The sequence below is a fragment of the Mastigoproctus giganteus genome, chromosome 1, assembly GCF_048544385.1.
Source record: "Mastigoproctus giganteus isolate SK-2022 chromosome 1, ASM4854438v1, whole genome shotgun sequence".
Taxonomy (NCBI): domain Eukaryota; kingdom Metazoa; phylum Arthropoda; class Arachnida; order Uropygi; family Thelyphonidae; genus Mastigoproctus; species Mastigoproctus giganteus.
In genome coordinates this window covers 100,661,613-100,684,769 of record NC_143575.1, presented here as the reverse complement: position 1 = coordinate 100,684,769, position 23,157 = coordinate 100,661,613, and the positions used below count along the sequence as shown (strand labels likewise).

At 36.7% G+C, this 23,157-nt stretch overlaps 1 protein-coding gene across 2 annotated transcripts in view; it reads left to right on the top strand.

Moving 5' to 3' along the window:
- The window catches only part of LOC150091054 (natural resistance-associated macrophage protein 2-like), a 91,013-nt gene that overhangs the window by 31,614 nt on the left and 36,242 nt on the right, over window positions 1-23,157 (top strand). Inside the window, exons 8-11 of one of the 2 annotated variants that reach the window (XM_090381426.1) lie at window positions 8,604-8,762; window positions 13,168-13,215; window positions 16,684-16,722; window positions 20,828-20,947. In XM_090381426.1, the coding sequence (XP_090237552.1) occupies window positions 8,604-8,762; window positions 13,168-13,215; window positions 16,684-16,722; window positions 20,828-20,947 (366 nt within the window). The remainder of the gene's footprint in view (window positions 1-8,603; window positions 8,763-13,167; window positions 13,216-16,683; window positions 16,723-20,827; window positions 20,948-23,157) is intronic. The other variant, XM_090381435.1, reaches the window with a different exon arrangement.

The window sequence follows — 23,157 nt, the reverse complement described above, 5'->3', positions numbered from 1 at the left end:
TGGATTTGCCCATACAGACAACCATCTATGGAAGGAGCGCACATCAATACAATAAGAGAACATCACAAAAACAAAAATAATGAATAAAAGGCATAACAACCAAACAAGATAACCTAAATCACAATTAAATTATTTTAACTTGATTTTGTTAATATAAACTATACGAAGTATTTGCCGATCCTAAGCAGAGGGATTCATGGCATTTTGGCTCCACAGTGGGCACAGTGGGTGCATCATATTTTGCAGGGGTGGGGAGATTGCACCTACTCTCCAATGACACTGAGGCGTTCTAAAATGGATGCAGTAAGCAAAAGAATCAAACCCTCAGCCAGTCTTCAGTCATGAAACAAACCTTTTCCAGAAATCGACACGGCCATGTGTGGCAATCGAGAATCAGTCGATTGCCCCCGTATATACTGTCTGTAAATTGTGTGTGTTCTGAGGTCGATTTTCTGTTTGCTGGACGAAAAACCCGGGTTTCCGGGAGAAAAAAGCCATACTACCCTCTCCTAACACCGACTAACTCAGCCGCATTGTGAAAAATGACCCATAAAAATTCCTCTCGGCGTCGACGGGACTTGAACCCAGGTCTTTTCCATCCGTTGTGGGGAGAACGGCGATTCTACCAACTGTGTTACCCATGAGGGCATGTTATTAGGTTTCCTTTAGATTCTGAACCGTATGCATTCTACTCTAGTAAAACTTGTCAAGGTCGATTCCCAGATAATTTATTATCAATATATAGCCCTTGCGGGAATCTCCACTAAAAAATAGGAAAATGTTCTGAAATTTGTATTTTCTATTTCTTATGATGATAGTACATAATAAGAGACAAATAACGAACCAACTGTAAAATCAACAGAATTTCAGAAATACGTCATTCTCTTTTTTCAAACTTTTTTTCAAATGATTCTGCACCACGGGATGTATTTTCAAAGAATATTTTATATAGAGTGAAGTCATAAGTACGTTACCACTGTGATGGCGAAAAACATAAATACAAAACACTAAAATATTATTCGTTTTTTTATTTATAGTTATTTTTACCCAATTGCACAGAAAATTTTAAAAATAAAAAATGGTAAAATAAGAACATAAAGTGCCAACGTTCAATGTGTGAACCATTAGCAAAATCTCAAAGCAACAATCTGAAAGAAAAATTTCCTATAAGAGTGGTAACAAAGTCGTGAGTCACCCTGTATAAAACAATAAATATGTATCTGGTGAACTGGACATTGAAAGAATCAATCAATAAATAATGTCATACAATTGTGTGTTTATGATCAAGCTATTTTACAAAAAGTCTGAATAAATCCTACCAGTGACATCAACATAAGGGAATTATGGGTTGTCTTAAGTAAATATAAAAATGAATGGGTCAAATTCAGTATAGTTATTTTCAATTGTACCAACTAATCGCTTGAAGATGAGCACTTTCTGGATCTGTTGTTGAAAGCTTTGTTAGCTACATTGTGCTGTGTCATATAAACAGTCACTTAGATGATCTTAAATTTAAAAATATAAGTATTTCCTGCACTTATAACTCTACAAAATTCTTCGGATTCTTGGTATTACCCATCCAGTTGGCAAGAATGTATGGAGGTAATCATGTGAGGCAGCCTGTGTTTTATAGAAAATTTATTCAACACAGTGTAGTGTTACAATTTCAATATAGTTCCTACGTTTTTTCTTCAAGTTCCCAAGTACAGGTATTATTAAAATCAGACCAGTGTGATAAAGTAACACTAGCTATCTTAAAGTTACACGGTTGCTTGACTTTCACGTAAACCAGGCTATATATTACACACTAGACTATGTACAGTATATAGGACTTTGTTTCTTCCAGCGTTCTCGTGTTACGTTATCAATGACATAATAACATAAGCGAAACTAAGGATAGCAGGGAAACCAAGCCGATGTATATTACATCAGCTTGGTTTCGCTATAAAATTCATTTGCACCATAAAAAGAATGCTTAGAAGACCAAATAAGGAATGAAGAGATTGTGATCCCTCTTCAAATTCAAATGACTTCGTGAACATTCTCTAGAAGCAGATAAATTTGATTTGATTGACAGCTTGCCAGATGAATAATGAATAAAATGATAAAGAGAAAATAGTTATGGGCGTTACTCAATTCAGTCCTCGAAGACATTGATATTGAAGATGGAATAGATCGGATGCGCTATTGATAAAAACGAAATAGTGGTCTCTCGATGAAGGAGAAAACCATTGTCAATTAGCCGCCTGTAGATGAATTATCCTCAACATAGCCTTCATGACGATGCAGTGATGAGACGTCCAGATGTTTACTCAACTCTTCTGTACTCCAAACAATGACCAGGATCCTGAAACTGTACCCTCTGAAGTCGATTTGAGCTGAAGGAATCCCACACGCTTGTTTGTTGTTGGGATTTTGGTGCATCAGCTACAGAGATCTTATTGGACCATTGCGTATTATGTCTGTACGCGCGCGCGTGTGTGTGTGTGTGTGTGTTAAGTGTCAGTGCAACTAAGTCTATAAGTCTTCAGAATTTTATGTCTGTAAATTGTGAAAATTTTTCAGAGAGAAAATGCCATGCCATCCTCGCCCGAGACTCACTAACTCAGCCACGTTATGGAAAAAGCCCATAAAAATTCCTCAAATTGACGAGATTTGAAACCAGACTTTTTCCAGCCGGTGTTCGGAGAACAGTGATTGCATCCACTGTGCTACCACCAGGAAATACAAGTGTTTTCACGAGCCGATTTGCATGTTGTTCAAAGTGAAAAACCCGGAATAACTGAAGGGGAATGCCTTACTACCTCCGGAGATCGACTAACTACAGCTTCGATTGAAGAATCCTTTAAAAATCCTCCAGTTATCGACGGGACTCGAACCCTCTTCCAACGAATGACAAGTGGCGAAACCACTATACGTCAAGGAATAAAATGATGGTACTGTGGTTTCGCAATAACCAGCAAACCGTTTCGTGATGATAGTATAACAGTATGGCATGGTTTCACTTTCATCACTGGATCGCTATTTTTTTTTTTTTTTTTTAGGAAATTTTTAATGGACACTTCATTATTGTATCTGTGACTTCACAAAGATATGCGAAATATGTTGGAAAATGTTATCATTCCGGACATGAAACAAACAGGAAGAAGTTTTGAATTAAGTGATCTTTCAACAGGAATGGACACCCTCATATCACCTAAGAGTTACACGTTATTAAAACAACATTCCGATGGACGAAACATCAGCAGAGCTTTGGAAACAAAGTGGCCACCTCGCAATCCAGATTCGAATCGTCCTATTTACTGTTGTGGGGTTATCCAGAAGGCTGTGTCTACAGATATGATCCAAAATATGTCTCATAACTGAAGAGGACTATCCAAAAAGTGATAACGCATCCTGAGATCAGTTTTCTTCTGCTGTTTATAATTTATAAACAGGATCCATCTCTCAGGATGGATGACACTTCATCCATCCTGAGAGATGGATGACACTTCGAGCAATATTTGTGGCCATGAAAATTAAGATTGGTTAAATAGAAAGACAAAAAAAAAACAGAAAAACATTGTCATTATGTTTTCTTCTGTGTCGATTAATATGTTTTGCGGAAAAACATTTAGATAGTTTTACTTTACGTTAGTTTATGACCAGGTTGAACACCATAGCATAATAAATGACATTCAGGTGAATGATTACATTTGATTTTACATCTTAAACCAGAGAATTTTTTGCTGCTATAGCATTAATGGTTTTAAAGGCTGCATTAAAATTTTCTCCTAATTAAATAACTGGTACAACTATTATAATTAAAATATCTCAATAAGTATATATTTATTAACAACATATTTCGATAATTTAGATTCCAATTTTCAGCGAAAATGTTATGATTAGTACAATAAAAATAAGTTAGCCAAAGTTGGATGGAGAGGTCAATATCAGAATTATAATATGTGGACAGAGAGGCCTCCGTAGCCGAGTGGTTATGAGCTGGAGTGCAGTAGCACACGCTGTTTGAGTAGGCCGGGGTTCAAACCCCTGACTGCTAAATACGGTCGATCTGCCAACCCTCACTGGATCAGCACAGATTCGTGCTGATCCAGCACGAATCTGTGCTTAAAAAGCACAGATTCGTGCTTAAAAAGATGAACTCTTTTAATTTTCGCAGCATCAGGTTAATAGTACAAAGCAAATTTTAAATCATTGGAGATCTTTATCTTTTGACCATTGTCATAGTAACTGAAACATATGGCATTGGCCAGTCATTTGTAATCTGCGTTTAATTGCGACTTCTTCCCCCAGAATTGCCTTTGCGTGCTGAACTCTACATCCTTGCCTCCCTCCGACCTGACAGGAAAAGTACATTCTGCTTACTGCATGACAAAACGCTGACAAATTTCATTCATGCAAGTTTAACTAATAGGCGACGTTGGACTTTCCTTTTGTCCGTTCCTTAGCATTGATACTAAGCTATTCTAGAGACAGCTGACTTACACTAATAATTGGGGATACCGGGAAATTCCCGGTATCCCCAATTTAGTTTCCTTGTTGCTATGCTTCTTGGAAATGGTTGTGCAATATCACTGGTTGTTTCCTTTGGCTGGGGAATTTAAACTCCAGATAAGTAATTTCCTTTGAAATTGGTCGTTTTTATTTGTTACTGGATGACATTTGTACAAAATGTCACCCAGTGACCCTTTTCCTTTCTTTCTTCTTTTCCTTTTTTCAATAGTTTGTAATAAAGTAATATTTCCAGTTAATATTTCATTTATCATTCGAATTTTATTATTGTTTGTCGAATGAACTGCGTTTCAATCTTTCTCCTCCGTTTGGCTTATATCTATGATTCTCCTTAAAGGTTAATTTAAGGGGATTCAATAAAAAAAAAAAGCTTCCTTCCAAAATTTCCGACATAACACAAACAAAAACCAAAAATTATGTTTTGTTTTTATTATTTTTTGCACCATAAAATAATTTAGGTATCAGAAACAAATACGAAAGTTATTCAAAAATAGTAGCAGCATACACTGCTGTGCAAAACATAAGGACCAACACTATTTCTAAAGATTATAACCACAAAATCTTTACTTAAAGTACTCTTTACTTTAAATCAAAATTAGTCTTAAAGTACTACTTTTGATGAGAGCAGATTCAGTCTCAGGAGCGATTCTGGACATCAACTAATCTGGCGAGAGGTTGGCACACGGTATCACCCCGCAAACACTGAAAGGGATCGATATGGCGGTCGAGGTGTTCTCGACTGGGGAGACGCTGTCTTGGATTGACGTACACAACTCCAGATACTGGAAGGCGGTACTGTAGCCGGTGCACGCTACTGTACTGAGGTAATCCGTCCCCATGTGCGTCTGTTCCGAGGTGCCATTGGCCCCAAGTTCGTGTTTATGGACGATAACGCCACAACCCATCGTACTACAGCTGTTGATATTCTTTTTAAAAGTGAGGACATTGTTCGTATGGATTGGTCTGCCCGTTCCGCCGTCTAAATCCCATCGAACACATATGGGAACCTCTGGGGAGACGACTAGGGGCACACCCACCAGAAAATGTTCACCAGCTGAAAATGGCGCTGACAGAGGAATGGAAGATGTTACCGCAAGAACTTATCAACAACATTGTTCTAAGTATGGACAGGCGGTGCAAAGCCTGCATCGACATTAAGGGTAGCCATATCTCCTACTGAGGACCACCTCTTCCCTTTGTTCTATCTTTGGCAGTGATGCATCTGTATCATGGCAGCCAGTGCTCTGTTGCTATTTTTCAATAAAGTTCCTCTGTACCGTTTTGTTTCCGTTGTTGTGTCGGTGTTGTTTCCTTCATCATTTCTGTACCTCACGAGGTTCCTTTGGTATGCTTTTCTCATATCCAAGCTACACCTATGAGAAGCTACAGGTAAAAACCTGAGTGGTCCTTAAATTTTGCATACCAGTGTATTTCATACAAAAGAGGAGTTTATTTACAAGTATTTACAGTTACATTCCGACATAGTAATTTCCGAACTACTACGGTACAACTCAACTCCAATGTACGCGTGGGCGTTTGATACAAGAAGCAACAGCTTTGGTTTACTGAACAGTGGCGAGTGCACATTATGTCTTGTTTTATCTGAGTCGTTCTTTCGTGTACGTGATACTGTTAATGGAATTCAACCGACCTTAACAACCAGTTGGTATAATAACCATCCTCCGGTAATTATACCAACTAGTGGAAAACACCTGAAGAATCGAATTGTGATTCGAACTCAGTTGTTTTCCGGGTGGAAAACACCTAAATTCGAATCCCAATTCGAGGAAATTTTATGGACTTTTTTCACAACGTGGCTGAGTTAGTCGGTCTCAGGCAAGAGCAGCATGGTTTTTTGTCTAGAAAATATCAAATTGAACAAAGAACGCAGTTTACAGACATATTATATACGCAATATGCTCCAGGTCGTTGATGCGCCTAAGACCCTACAACAACCAAACTGTTCATTGCGTGATGAGTCTCTGTTACCGAAGTAGTGAGCTGTTTCTTCTACCCATCAGGGGATGGTTGGATTTTCAATATGTGTTTCGTCTTGCACATTTCTCCATAAAGTCGAAACGGGCATGTTACCCGTATGTAGGTAACGTACGGAAATGCGTCATGCTGACGTGAATTTTCAACTTCTCTGTTCAACGAAACAACCTTTTCATTCATGCACATGTACGAAACTGCTATTTCCATATAACTACCGTGCCCCTTTTATAAGTAGCGTACTTTACATGTTTCTTGCTCATGAGCGCATGTGTACACGTGACAGCAGTATTGCTACTGCTCTTTGACCAACCCTCATATAATATAACAATGTCTCATATCCCATCACATAAGAAGAATAAGATTCAGTCACTTTAAAATTCAATCTTGTAAATGCCACCAGTTTCAATTTAAAGTACTAATCTATTATTATTTAATATCTCTGTTGTTTAAAATAAAAACCAGTTTAGTAATCAAACACATCAAATACTGTATAAGATAAATAACAAAATTAAAGAAGCAGAATCTATAAAATTAGAACACCACCACTCCTAAAATTATTTACAGATTTGGAAACTAATTCATTTTTAATAAAACTTGCAACATTTATGAACATTCTGATAATATTCATAAATTGGTTCTATTTTTGAGTTAGTATAACATGAGTGTAAAAAACTGACTTATTTAATATCCTATATTCTATTCTCCATTAAAAAAAATTGTGCGCATGTGTACACAAGCGTGTACAATGTGCAGAGTACAAAAGATGTATCAATAAAACGATGAGCTTGATTGAATTCGATCAAATCTTTTGTGGAAACGTATTGATTTAATAATTTAAAAAGAAATATGCCTCTGCTTTTGCCCTCGTGGGTAGCGTAGCACAGTTGGTATAATTGCCGTCCTCTCCACACCGAGTGGAAAAGACCTGAGTTCGAATCTCATCAATGATGCGAGAAATTTTTATGGGCCACCCTGTGGCCTGAGTTAGTCTGTCTCAGGCGAGGGTGGCATGGTTTTTCTCTCGGAAACTAAGGTTTTTCTTCCAGCAAACAGCAAATCGATCACTAAAGACAATTTACAGACATATTATATACGGTGCAGTATGGCCTAAGTTACTGATAAGCCTCAAACCCTACAACAACCAACCAAACAAACACCTGTAAAGCATCCCAGACATGATCAATCGAATCCAGGATCAGAGATCTGATTAGCCACTACATTCATCAGAGAGAGCAAAAGAATTTCTGCCAGTTGAGCTACATGTGAAAGGACATCATAATTATTGAAAATAAATTCAGTGTTCATGGGACCTCTGAAAAGCTTCAAAGTAAGGATTAAAGATTTCGTTCCTATGACTTTGAGCTACTAAGGTATCTCCCTAAAAGATGCAATGATCGCTGCGACTATTCACCATGCTGCTCTGCCAAAATTATTACATCACAAACCAGAAGTTCCGTTTGTACTCACGCACGATCAGTAGGACACAGTAGTTTCATCTTAGCAATTAATACAATTGTTAAGCGTATTTGACCTCTTTACCTCATGGAAGCTTATTCCACATTCTGTCTGTTTAAGGACACGTCGAAAATCCGTTTCAAGAATGAATCTCTATTTATCTGTAAAGAACAGTGGCCCAGACTCCTGAGACTTCTTTGTTCCAAGTCACATTTGCTTTTTTGGGTCATGGGGGTGTAGGAAATGCAAACCATGGCACGCTCGCAAAATTCTGAAGTTCCATATCTTGAAGCCTTCTGCATACAGTTTACTTTTAAATGGTCCTTCCTATCTGGAGAGAGAGAGAGAGAGAGAGAGAGAGAGAGAGAGACCTGGTTGTCGTCTCCTTCTGTTATGACTTGATAGCAAGCAGTCATGGCACGTTTAAGGTCTCTGACTACTGCAACAGAAATCTGTACTCCAACCGCCTGAAATCAGTTAACTACAGCTTCACGTTGCATTCTACAGAAAGAAAGAAAGAAAGAAAGAAAAGCTGATGACGTATTCTATACTTCGTTAGATTAGATTAGAAACTAAGGGTGCTGTTGTAGCATATTCTTATATAGCTCGCCTGATTTGCATTTTTTTTTCTTCTATAGACGAGAAAAGTTGACCGTAGAAACAATGAAGAAGTTCGCGAGGCTAATATGTATTATTTCATCGAGTGCGCCATTGCTTTACTTGTATCCCTTTTCATCAATATTTTTGTGTTGGCCGTATTTGCAGAGGGACTGTACCATAAAACGAATGCTGAGGTGGTAAGTGCTGCCATCTGTCTTCTCTTTTAAGAAATAATTTCAACCACTTGGTTAATGTATCTGTATTTTATGTAATTGAAAAAAAAAAAAAATCGTTAATAGCGTTAATACAAAATTATTTACGTACGTGTATCGTATATTTTTTCCTTTTCCTTCATATAAAGAATAAGTGTTTCAATGTTAATTTTTAATCACGGTTGTGAGATATTTATCAGGGTTATAGATGTTATTATCAAGGTATAGATTTATCAAGATATTTAGATCAAGGTATAGATGTTATTCAGGGAGGAGAATGCCAGAGGTGAACTACACTATGGCAGTGAGCTAGATGATTTTGTAATAACTGAGAGGAAAGTGGAGGAGAAATTGTTCAAGATAAACATAAGAAAGGCAGCTGGGGTGGATGGGATCTATCCAGTTATATTAAAGGAGGCAGCAAAGGAAGTAAGCAAACCCTTAGCCATAATTATGAGAGCTTCCATGGACTCAGGGGAGGTACCCATGAACTGGAGAGGTGCAAATGTGACCCCAATTCACAAAGGAGAATCAAAGGGCGACACAAGTAATTATAGACCTGTTAGTTTAACTTCTGTTCAAGGGAAATTAATGGAGGCACTGGTTAAAGAAACACTGCAGGATCATATAGACAAGACTTCAGTTATAGCTGGGACACAGCATGGATTTGTTAAGGGGAAGTCTTGCCTGACCAATTTGACTGGATACTATGATGTGGTCACAAAGCAACTGGATGCAGAGAATAACTTTGATATCATATATTTGGATCTTAGAAAAGCTTTTGATACTGTTGCACATGGAAGACTGCTGCACAAATTGGAGCAGGCATTGGAGGCAAATTGCTGCTATGGATAAAGGGATGGTTGAGTGGGAGAAGGCAGAGAGTGGTAATCAATGGACACTGCTCGTTGTGGACTAATGTTATTAGTGTAGTCCCTCAGGGTTGAGTGTTGGGTCCATTGTTGTTTTCTGTATTTATAAATGATATTGATGATGGTATATCAGGCTTAATGTCCAAGTTTGCAGACGATACGAAGGTTGGCAGGGTTGTTAATGGCACGAATGACAGTACACTGCTGCAACGGAATCTAGAAAAGTTGAGTAGATGGGCTGAGAGGTGGCAAATGAAGTTTAACATTGACAAATGTAAAGTACTACATATGGGAAGCAGTAATCCCAAAGTAATGTATCAACTCTGTGGTACCACACTGATAGTGGTAGAGAATGAAAAGGACCTGGGGGTAATTGTGCAGGCAGATATGAAGTTTTCTGAGCAGTGCAGACGGTCTGCAAGAGAATCTCATGGTGTCTTATCGATGATATACAGGAATTTTTCTAGCAGGGATAAGGAGGTGTTGTTGTTGTTGTGATTTGGTTATTAGGAGCATTAGCAACTAAGGCCATATTGTTCCTGGGATATGTGGTGGTCATTCCCTGACCTTCCCGCACCCTCCGTATTTGGTGGTCACGGGCTCGAACCCCGGTCTAATCAAGAAGCATGTGCTATGCACTGCTGCTTCTGCTCACCTGGCTATGGAGGTGCTAGATAAGGAGGTGATTATCCCCTTGTGTAAGGCGATGGTTAGGCCACACCTTGAATACTGTATAAAGGTCTGGAGGCCTCATTTTAAGAAGGATGTAGAGCTGTTGAAACAAGTACAGAGAAGGGCAACAAGATTAGTGAATGGAACAAAGGGTTGCTCTTACGAAGAAAGGCTTAAGTTTTGCAGATTATAGTGGTTGGAGACTAGGCACCTGCGATGTGATCTAATTGAGGTGTATAAAGCCTTGAATGGGTTGAGCATGCTCAATGCTGATGGGATTCTACCTATTGCTCAGAATAATCACCTTGTCAGAGACTTCTTAATCTGGAACTTCCTTGTTTTGATATCCTCTAGCTTAAAATCTCTTTACTCCTTACCCAATTCTATCACATTCATCTGTTTCCAATTCTCTCAATGCCACTAATCACATGGAATTCTTTCACTTCCTTTTTCACCTCCTTCCTAACTTTCCTAATAGTGAGGTGATTTTAATGTTCACAACTGCAACTGGATTGAATTGAATTTTCCAGTTACATTCACCCCACTGGGAGAGATTCTGAGGCTTTTGTGATTACTAATTCTCTTACACAACCTGTGTATTTGTCTACCAGAATACCAGACAATGCTAAAGACCGACCAACCTTGATATTTTCCTCACCAACAGTTCTTCAAATTACACAGTCAATGTTAATGACCCACTAGGTACTTCAGATCGAATTTTGCATGTTCAGTTTTAAATCGTCCCTTCTTAAAGTTTGTTCTGCTCATCAGTTCCAGTATTCTCGTAGAAATAAAATTCTTTATTCTCCATCTCACCCAAAAATTTCATCATTTATGTACATCTACTGGAATCTTTGGGTTCCAGTATATGTGTTAAGGCTGTTCAATATAAGAATGTAGGATATCACAATGGACTATATCCAAATCCATAGCTTTATGTTCTCCTACACTAAAGCTTGCAACACTTCTAAATATTTGCACACATCTTCAATCTCTAGGAACTTCCCCTGAATCTGAGGATACTCTCATAATTACAATCAAAAGTTTTTTCCTCTCTTGCTGCTTCTTTTAATATAATTGGATAGATTCCATCAATCACATTCCATTAACTCAGTTATAACTTGGCATACTTCTGGTATCCTCATCCATAAACGAGTCTACTGTTCAAATTACTCACTTCCATGACACCACATGGTAGTTTGTTCCAACAATCAATTATGCTTGGCTGAAAGCAATTTTCTCACATCTGTCCTACAGCCATCCATTTTTGGTTAAAATTCCCCTTATGTGCATTGTTTTTTGAAAGATGCCATCAGCATTTAGTTTACTCATTACCTTCAAAGCCTTAAATGCCTCAATTAGATTTCCTCTCAGGTGCCTAGTTTCCAGATACTTTAATTGTCAGAACTGAAGCCTTCCTTGGTAAGAGTATCTTTTTTCCACTCCTCATTTATCTCTTTGACAATTTCTTGCCCCCATTCCAAAAGTTACACATCCTTCCTAAAATGAGGCTTCTACACTTGTATGCAATACTTAAGATGTGGCTTAACCATTGCCTTATACACAGGATAATCACTTCCTTATCTCTGCTGTCAAAATTCCTGTCTATCATTGACAAAACCCTATGTCCTAGAAACCTGACTACTTTTTAAAAAACTTTATGTTGGACTGTACAATTAGACCTCATCCGTTCTCTACCACCTTGATTGTTATTTATTATTATTATTGTTTTTACTAGCCACATAATGCAAGGAAGCCTGAGGTTTATGCTGCACCAGCCAAAAAAAAAAAATTTCCAAGTTACCCTGAGAGAGAGAGAGAGTCAGAAGTAGATGGGAATCACCAAGAAAGAGAAGAATGATATCCAGCTCAGGACCCTGGGTGTGCCAAGCCCATACTCACCAGATGTGAGCCCCTGGGTTGTACCACTTAATTGAAATTTTATTTTTGGATTAATACTAACCAAGTAAAGGTTGTTGTCACTGCACTACATTCAGTAACAATAATCGCACTACTAATTTTAAACACAGAAACCAATGATTCTTAAGTAATAAAGAAAATTCCACTTAGCAGTGCTGAAAAAGTGATCCAATCTCCAGCTAGCCTTGCCGAGAGATTCTAGATAAAAAAAATTCTCTAAAGATAACATTATCGACTACTTATATAAAAGGAACCTCAAATATTATGAATTTACAAAGAAGTCTTCATGAAATCATGAGTCCTTTCACTACCAAGTGTAACAATGAAGGTTGTGTCCACTGAGTTCTTAGTATGGCATCCAAGATTTTCAAAATGGTGACTTCTCTGCTTCGTTTATTTGTTGGATGGATATCACATAAATTTAGACTTTTTGTTCCTTTACTTTAGCATCATGCGGTTACAGCACCCCAACTTCAACCTGTGATTCTGAGGAGCATACTGTCACTCACTTTATTTGTCCCTCTGCTGGGAAAGGCTGATATTTATTATCCCGGTACCCCTCGTGTTACCCTATCTGACAAACAGAGGGTTGCGTGAAGGACGTGAACTGAGAAAAATAGTTGTACGTGTAATAAGAGGGGTCATGTTTTAACTTTCATTTTTTTTAATGAAAAAAAGGTTAGGTTTTTACATGACTTCGGGAGTGATTCAAGCAAACACCTTTGGAAATTACCTGTTGGATCCTCTCTGTGTGTAAGAGATAATAGTTTCTTTTTTAATTGTATTAATGTTGCTAATTTTAATTTACTGTGTGTATAGTACGATATGCTGTACCTTTCCCTTCCAGTCTATTCTGCACATATACAGCCACATTTTGGTTTCTTTCTTTTATGTACACTAATAATTTATTTTTCTCTTATAATTAGCGGAATTTGTGCAAGAAAAATGGAATTCCTGCAGGAGATATATTTCCAGTAAGTAATGAAAGGGGGATTTTGGACCTACACTAACTGAAAATTTTATGACATTACACATTGTTATTTGTGTTTAGCACATTTTTAATCCAGGTCTTTTTTTCATTCAAAAGTAATTTCAGAACGTGATAAACAATGTTGAATGTCATAGGTTGTAAATAAGATTTATTTTATTTAATTAAAGAGTTTGATATGCAAATAAATATTTTGTTTATTTTCTGGAAAAGAGCTTTATGTGATAAAATTTTCAATTTTGACTATTTATAGTGACAAACAGGGACAATGTTAGTCATAACTCATGTATTAGTATTAATAGGGGCAAAAAATGCAAGCTTATACAGCATCAGCCAAAAAAAAATAAAAATCCCATTTCACCTATTCATCCCCTCCAGTAGTTTGTCTAGTTCTTCCTTGAATTTATTAAAACTATCCATTTCCACTACAATTGATGGAAGCTTGTTCCAGCAATCAACTACACGTTGGCTGAAGGCAAACTTCCACACATCTGTTTTGCAACCATCCTTCCTCAATTTGAATTTATACCAGGTCTCAAGAAGATTGCCATCAATGGGTTTCAGCATGGTTTTGTGAAAGGGAGATCTTGCTTGACAATTATGGATTAATTTTATAAGGTTATAAAGAATTTGGATGTATGATCAACTTTGCCATTATATATCTGGATTTTAGTAAGGCTTTTGATACAGTTCCTCATGGATGCTTATTGTATAAATTGAATGGGCAGCAAGGTGTGGTTGCCACATAATGGAAACTTCAACCTCTTATAGATTGTAAATCATGTCAGCAGTGGTGCATTGTACCTTCGTGGGCCCCCAAAGCATTAGCATTAGCAAAGGCACATGATGCAAGAAAGCAAGCTTATATAGCTTATATAGTCTTACATTATGTAGCTACTGTAATACTAATACTAAAATTAGAGGAGGTCAGGATAATACAGAACATCCATCGGTGAATTAGGGATTGTTGAAGGACAGGAAACAGAGGTTGGCCATAAATGGATATCAAAGTGTACTTACTGAAATGGTAAAGTGGAGTCCCACAAGGATTGGTGTTCAGACCTCTCTTGTTTTTCTTATCTTCCCAAATTATATTGACATTGGAATACAGGGGAAGCTATTGAAGTTTGCTTACGACTTAAAGATCAGGAGAGAAGGCAACAATCAGAATCAGGATATACTTCTTCAAAAGGAATTGGACTTGTTGCAAGTGTGGTCTCAAAAAGAGAGTGGTAATCAATGGACACTGCTCATCGTGGACTAATGTTATTAGTGGAGTCCCTCAGGGTTCAGTATTGGGGCCTTTATTGTTTTCTGTATTTATAAATGATATTGATGATGGTATATCAGGCTTAATGTCCAAGTTTGCAGACGATACGAAGGTTGGCAGGGTTGTCAAGGACACTACTGACACTATGCTGCTGCAACAGGATTTGGAAAGGTTGAGCAGATGGGCTTCGAGGTGACAAATGAAGTTTAACATTGACAAATGTAAAGTACTACATATGGGAAACAGCAACCCCAGAGCAACGTATCAACTCTGTGGTACTACACTGACAGTGGTAGAGAATGAAAGGGACCTGGGGGTGGTGGTGCAGGCAGATATGAAGTTCTCTGAGCAGTGCAGACGAGCTGCAAGAGTAGCTCATGGTGTATTGTCAATGATATATAGGAATTTTTCTAGCAGGGATAAGGAGGTGATTATTCCCTTGTATAAGGCAATGGTCAGGCCACACCTAGAGTACTGTATACAGGCCTGGAGGCCTCATTTCAGGAAGGATGTAGAGCTGCTGGAACGAGTACAGAGAAGGGCAACTAGATTGGTGAATGGGACAAAGGGGTTCTCTTACGAAGAAAGGCTTAAGTTTTGCAAATTACAGTGTCTGGAAACTAGGCACCAGCGGGGTGATCTGATAGAGGTGTACAAAGCCTTGAATGGTTTGAGCATGCTCAATGCTGATGGGATTCTTCCTCTAGCTCAGAAAAATCACCTGAGAGGGCATAAATTCAAATTGAGGAAAGACAGATGTAGGATAGATGTGCGGAAATTTGCCTTTAGCCAGCGGGTGGTTGGTGGGTGGAACAGACTTCCATCCCTTGTCGTGGAAGTTGATAGCCTAAATAAGTTTAAGGCTCAGCTGGACAGGTATTTCGAACGAACAGAGGGGTGAAGTGGAAGTGGTTATTTTTATTTATTTATGTTACTTTTTTTTTTTTTTTTTTTTTGGCTGATGCTGCATAAGCTTGCTTTCTTGCATCAAATGCCTCTACTAATGCTAATGCTAATGCTAATGCTAAATGTCATTTGAAGCTTTATACTTGAGAAACAGGGAAACCCAGGAATAGTTATTGATTAGAAGGGAGAGAATTAAAGGATGTTCAGAATGGAAAGACTTGGGGATTATCATTCAAAAAGACTTGAAGTTCAACATGCAGTGTAAGCAGATAGCAAGGGGAGTCACATGGTGTTCTGTCTATGATTTATTAGAATTTTTAAAGTATAGACACAGAGGTTATTATCTCTCTCTCTCTCTCACACACACAGAAAACACTGAGACCACACTTAGAATACTGTACCCAAATCTATCAGGCCCCCGTAGCCGAGTGGGCAGGAGCGGGAGTGCAGTAGCACATGCTCTTTGAGTAGACCGGGGTTCAAGCCCCTGACTGCTGAATACGGTCGATCTGCCAACCCGCACTGAACCAGCATGGCAGATTATGGTCCATTTCCCTCAGCATGAATTATTGAGGAGGCTTCCATCCTGCAGTGGGTTGATAATGGCTGCACTTTACTTTATTTATTTTTTTTTTACCCAAATCTAGAGGCTGCACCTAAAGAAACATATAGAACTTTTACAGACGGTATGGCAAAAGGTGACTAGATTGGTGAGGAGTGCTAAGAATTGCAACTAGCCACCTTAGAGGAAATTTTATTGAATTATATAAGGCCCTGAGAAGGATTAGTAAAATGAATGAGAGAGGAATAATCTCTTTGGTGAATGAGACGAGCAGAGATCACAACCATAAAATCTTGAGAAGTATCAGTAGACTAGATCTTATGAATATCTTCATAACATCTAGTTTACACTATATTAAGATCAACATGTTACCTTTATATCAATATGTTATGAGATCAATTTGTTACCTTTATATCAATATGTTATGAGATCAATTTGTTACCTTTGGGCAATATGCTATGCAGAATTGGAATAAGTTGCATTGAAGGGTGGCTGAGGAGTTTGGCAAAATTCAAAAAAGTATTATTAGAATGGTATTTTTGATGGGAATAATCAGAGGTTTTTTTTTTTTTTTCTTTTAATGAAACATATTCAGTACATGAACTTTTAGACTTTGCATTTTAAGATTTTGTATTTTAAAATAATAATATATTTATCCAATCTCTGAATTTTAAAACATTGGCCACCTCATTAAGTTTCTTTATTTTTTTTTCTAGAATAATACAAAATATGTGGATACAGATCTCTATCAGGGTGTAAGTAACCTTATGTTTATTTAATTTTAACTGAAAAAAAAAAAAAAAATCTAACCTGTAGCATCTCTGATCATAACAAACATAGCGGTGCAGGATCTGACAAGCTTGTATTTTTCTTTTTTATTTCTGAAAAAAAGTTTTGGTTTTTGAGAATTATTTTAGTATACCAGTAAGTGACCATTTACCAGTGGGCTGTGGTATCTATTAAATGTAATTTTTTTCATTTTTTTTATGAAAAATTCAAAAATTTAAAAATGTATTTTTTACATTTTCTATTTTTAATTAAACAAAACTTGCATTAATTTTGCTGGGGAGGAAAAACCATTATAACTGGCAGTAAAACACAAACATGAAACTGTTAGTTTCTTCCATTCTATGCGTACATGTGCACGCATGTACAATACACTGCATTTATATATAATTTTTTTAAATTTTAACTAGTAAGAAAGTTATGGGATAACACACAGGTTGATAATATACAAGTAGACAAGGTAAGATTGGTGAGTAATGACCCCAGAAAGCTTAATGAAAAGAAATCTGGTAATTGTCTTGATGCCTAATCATAACTTTAATCATAAAAGAACCATTTCCTTTGTGAGCTATTTCCATTAAGAGATGACTATAAATTAATACACTGTTATGATGTGATTATTATCTTTGTTATCTTCATGTTGTCACCAACCTACCAGTCCCTTACACTTACATGTGACCAAGGGACTGGCAGAGATTCTGGGATGTAATATTATTAACAAAGGTAATAAATTGTGGTCTAACAGTATTAATTTGTAGTTACCCTAAATTGTCTCTGTGGTTCAGTTAATTTTAGGTTTGTTCTGTTTCTTACTTCTATGAATTTCCACACCATTTTCATTATTTGTACACACTATACAGTGCAACTCTTCAGGGCCCAGCTATTAAGACAAGACTTAAAACTCTGATAAACCTGAGCCATAATTGCTTTTATGCCTCTTCTTCACTTTTGACATCTCATTACTATTTGTTTCTAGTTTTTTCACCTTCTGAACTATTAGGTTTTTAAGTTCTGAACCTTCTGAACTATTAGGTTATTAAGATCAACATGTTACCTTTACAAGGAAATGGAAGTTTGTTTTTTTTTCTTTCCTTTAATCTACTATATTTTACCTCCTTTAGCACATTTGATGACATGCTAATGCCACTGGAAAATCAAACTTGATAAACTTCTGTATATCTGAATTTCAATTTAACTAATGTTTCTACTTATTGCATTATTAGTGTTTTATTAAGTACTACTTATTAGTGTTTTATTCAGTACTACTTATTAGTGTATATGCTTTTTAATATTTAGTATTAGTAAGGTCAGATGATGCAAGAAAGCAAACTTTTTCTACATCACCTCCAAAAAATAATAATAAACAAACACAATAATAATAAAGATTAAAATAAAACAGAATAGTCATGCCATTCCCACAAGATAATCATCTAGTTCTTCTTTTAACTTAATCAGACCACCACATTTCAACTATAAGGGGTCAAATATAAAATCTCTGAGATTTTATATTTGACCCCTCATATGAGGGGTCAAATATAAAGAGCATTCATATCAGGAAAGACATCAAATATGTGGTTGCATAGCTTGGATTTTGCACTTGAGAGGAGAATTGGTTGAGGTATGAAAGGCAAAATTAAAATGAATGAGGACAAAATTTTCATGGTTATAAATGATTCTAGAACTAGGGGCCATAAATTCAAGTTACAGGGGGGATATCTTTAGACTGGATTTCAGGAAGTTTTATTTTAGCCAGCAAGTTATTAATTATTGGAATAAGTAATTTTATTTAAGCTTTAACTAAAGTGCATATTTTACTGGAATAAGTTACCTACATGAGTGGCTGAGGCTAACAGTTTGAGGAAATTCAAAGGTCAGCTGGATAGTTACCTATGGGAGGAGAGAAATGTAGGTTGTCTATTTCCTTTTCTTTTATTATTTATTAATTATTTCTTTTATTTAATTATTATTATTATTTTACTTTTTCTTTTTCTTTTCTTTTTTTTGGGCTGGTGCTGTATAAGCCTTAGGCTTTTTTGCACCATATGGCCAATACTAATACTAACTGTAGTGGGACTAAATAAAATCTGTTGGTTTATATGCCCTGAGTGCAGCTCACTTCATTCATTCTTTATGTATATAAATAAAGAATAAATTAAGGTTAATCAGTAATGATTCTTACTATACCAAGAATCATTATCAACCAACCATAACTTTGTCTTTCTATCATTGCTCAAGGAAGTGATACCAAGTGCTACACATGTGCTGTAACACATGTGGTTGTGCATGTTGCAACCTTTATTACAGTACCTGCAGGTACTGTAATAATATTCTATGCTTTGCTTCTGGGACTATGCTACTTATGACACATTACATGTGGCACCTCCATAGCCAGGTGGGAAGGAGCAACAGTGCGTAGCAAACGTTTCTTGATTAGACCGGGGTTCGAGCCCATCACCACCAAATACGGAGGATGCGGAAAAGTCAGGGAATGACCACCGCATATCCCACAGCAATATGGCCTTAGTTGCTAATGCTCCTAAAAAGACCAAATAACAAACAAACAAACCAACCAAATAACACATTACATGACAGTGGGGCGCCTCCGTAGCCAGGTGGGCAGGAGCAGCAGTGTGCAGCACACACTTCTTGATTAGACCAGAGTTCAAGTCCGTGACCACCAAATACAGAGGATGCGGAAAGGTCAGGGAATGACCACTGCATATCCCCGGAGCAATATGGCCTTAGTTGCTAATGCTCCTAAAAACCAAATAACAAACAAACAAACAAACATGACAGTGGTCACACTGCTTGATGGGTAAATTATTTCTTTGATCAGAAGGTAGCAAAAATAATATTTTTATCTTATTCAGTGTGGTGATTCAGTATCCATATTATCAGGCCCTCTAGTACCACCAAGTTGTCTTATTTGAATGAAGTTCAAATAAGACAACTTGGTGGTACTAGAGGTGCATCCCTGTGCACCTCTAGTACTGAATATCCCAGTCCTGAAAAATTTTACCTTTTTTTCTTGTGGAAAATTCTAAACTAGATAAAATAACTTCAACATAAAAAAAAAAATACTTAAAAAAAAAATAAAAATAATTTAAATACAAGCAAAGAACATATGAAGCTCTGAGCCAAACATACATCTTTTATAGCACTTTTTAGATAGTGCAATTGATGCTAAGCAAAATCCCAGTGTTAATGCAAATAGTCCATAGTTCAATCAGTGTGCCACTATCGAACAGTTCATTTTACATGCCTTTCCTTTTACAGCACTCATCTATTGACTGCAATTGAATGGATGCATATTTGTACTAATACACAAAAATTGCAGTTGATTTGACACAAGTTTGCATTCCAGAAGCAAACATGTTAAAGACATTGCTTATTGTTTAAATAATTTATTAAATTGCATTTCCTGACTTCATTATACTAGAAATTGTGTATATTGATAGATGAATATTCTTTACATATATCTCTTGATGCAATATGTTATCAGGATTAGGTCATTTATTAAGATTTATTTTTAATCCAGCAAATAGAATCAGTTTTGTTCATTTAGTGCTGTTATTTTTTTTTGTTTGTTTATTACCTTGTATCCTTGAACTGCATCTGGTATATTGTGTGTGTTGTGAGAGAGAGAGAGAGAGAGAGAGAGAGAATTTTTATTTTTTTATTTTCTTACAACACCACTATATTTTACTGGATGCACCCACTGCTCCATGAGATTCACCAACTATATGCAGACAGTTGCAACATTGGGAGAAGACATTGTTAAAACAATGTCATTGGTTGTGTAGCTCTAAAAAACATATTTGTCCAGTAGATATGCTCAGTACCCCTTAACTTTTTTTGTATTTGTTATTTTTGAAACATGCAACATACAGCTAACCAATTTAACATTTCTCTCTTAATTGTAAATAGCTGAACATCTATTAATTAGTCCTTGAGAGAGAGAGAGAGAGGATTTTAGATATGCTAATCATACATTTATAATCCTCTGAACTGAAATTTAATATTCAGTCATTTCACATCCACTTCCATTTATAAATATCTAACCTTTATTTTTAGGGTATTTTTCTTGGATGCAGATTTGGTTGGGCTCCTCTGTATATATGGGCAGTAGGATTATATGCTGCTGGTCAAAGTTCAACAATGACAGGCACTTATGCTGGTCAGTTTGTAATGGAGGTAAGCTTTTGCAGTTCTTTAATAAGTAGAGAATGTCTGTACTGGCTGCAGTCAACTGGCATGCATGTTGTGTGAGTGAATTTATATGCTACCAAAAAAATTCAGTACATTGTTAGTTATGGCTAATCATAGGAATTTGTGTATAAACATGGTTAACTGTCATAACTACCAAATTGCTAAATCCTCAACTAAAAGAATCAGTTTATGATTCTTTTAGTTTGAGGAAATGAAGTTTAGCAATTTGGTAGTTAGTGCAACTAAAGGGATTATTTTATATTAGAGGCCACAAGGACATTTCTATAAGCAAGGAAAATATTTTAAAGAAAAGTGTCTCCATCTTTTTAAAGAAAATGTTCTTTCCAGAAAACCAAAATAGATTATTAGGACAATGGTTAAAACAAGAAAGAACACCCTTCGCTCAAGAAAAGAACAGATGGAAATTCAGTCCAAACACAGCAGAAGCTAGAAGAACCAAAACCAAACACATTAACTCAAAAGCAAAAAACTGTAACAGTATTGGTGTACCTAATTGTAACCTAATACCTTTAGTGAGGTTTAGTGGCTTCATTAGTTAACCATGTCCATGTGAAAATTCCTGCAATTTGGCCTGTGCTTTAATTTAAGTAAATTTAAATTTATTTCATTACTGCACTCAAATAATACCTAACTGCCTTTGTAATTGATTTCTAGAATTTCTTCCCCATTTGGTTGATCTTAGTAATCTTGCACCTGGAAGACTTGAGTTACATTAGTGTCTAGCATTTCATTTCTACATCAAGCTTCCAGTGCATCTAGTTCTGTGATTTTGATAATCTTGCACCTATGAGCATTAAGTTATATTAATTTTCCATTTTAATAGTAGTGGAAAATGATGCAACAAGGAACTTATACAGTATCAGTCAAAAAAATAAAAAACTAGCCAACTCATCTGGCCATATATCCTCTAATAATTTATCTAATTCTTCCTTAAATTTATTCATATTACCCACTTCCACAACACAAGATAGAAGTTTGTTCCAACAATCAGTTATGCTTTTGCTGAAAGCAAATTTTTGTACATCTGTCCTGCAGTCATCCTTTTTTAATTCAGGTTTCTGTTACCTTATGCATGTTGTCCAAGAAAGAGTAAGGATGCCATCAGCATTTAGTTTACTCAATCCATTTAAAACCTTAAATGCTTCAATTATATCTCCTCAGTGGCTAGTTTCGAAGTGCTGCAATTTAGAAAATTGATGTCTTTTAGTATTAGCACTAGTAGAGGCATATGATGCAAGAAAGCAAGCTTGTACAGCATCAACCAAAAAAAAAAAAAACTTCCTATTTCAAACATCCATTTGCTCAAAAGTTTGTCCATTTCTTCCTTGAATTTATTTAAGGAAGAAGTGGACAAACTTCCACAATGACAGATGGAAGTTTGTTCCAGCAATCAACTACCTGCTGGCTGAAGGCAAATTTCTACACATCTGTTTGACAACTGTCTTGAATCCTCAATTTCAGTTTATGCCACCTCAGGTTTATAATATGAGCAAGAGGAAGAATCCCCTCAGCATTGAGCCTGCTCAATCCATTCAAGCCTTATACACCTCAATCAGATCAACTGATTGATGTGTATAAGGCTTCTGGTGTATAAGGTTTCTGTTGGACAGAGACTTCCATTCATCAAAAAGCATAAAAAGGTGCTAAATCAACTTTAATGAGTCTCACTCAATTAGGGAAAATAACAAGGAAACCCTACTCCTCCTACTCACAAGGTGATGCTTCAGAATTTATGTAGTACACATATTCACAATAACTACAATCCTACACCAACCGTTATTAATTATTAAATAAATTAGAGTTGTGTTATATTAAGATAATAATGATAGAAATGTTCTGCCGCAGCAGACCTCCCATAATACACGGTCTTTATTGCGCTAGGAGGGCTGCTGTGGCAGAAAATGTTTGGGAGGAGCACCATAAAATCTCTCCTGATGAAGCTGTTATTGTCGACCGGACACACAGATTTTGGGACTGCAAGTGGCTCGAGAGCTTGCGGATTTGCTCCTCTGAGAGCAACATTATTAATAGAGACAGGGGAATCTGCATTCATCCCCTCTTCGAAGCTGTGGTTCTTGGACGGGATGAACGGTTCTGCCTGGCACACTTCCGAGCCATTTCTGGTTCCAGTGCACATGGGGAGAATACTGCCCATGCTCCTGTATAAACACGTG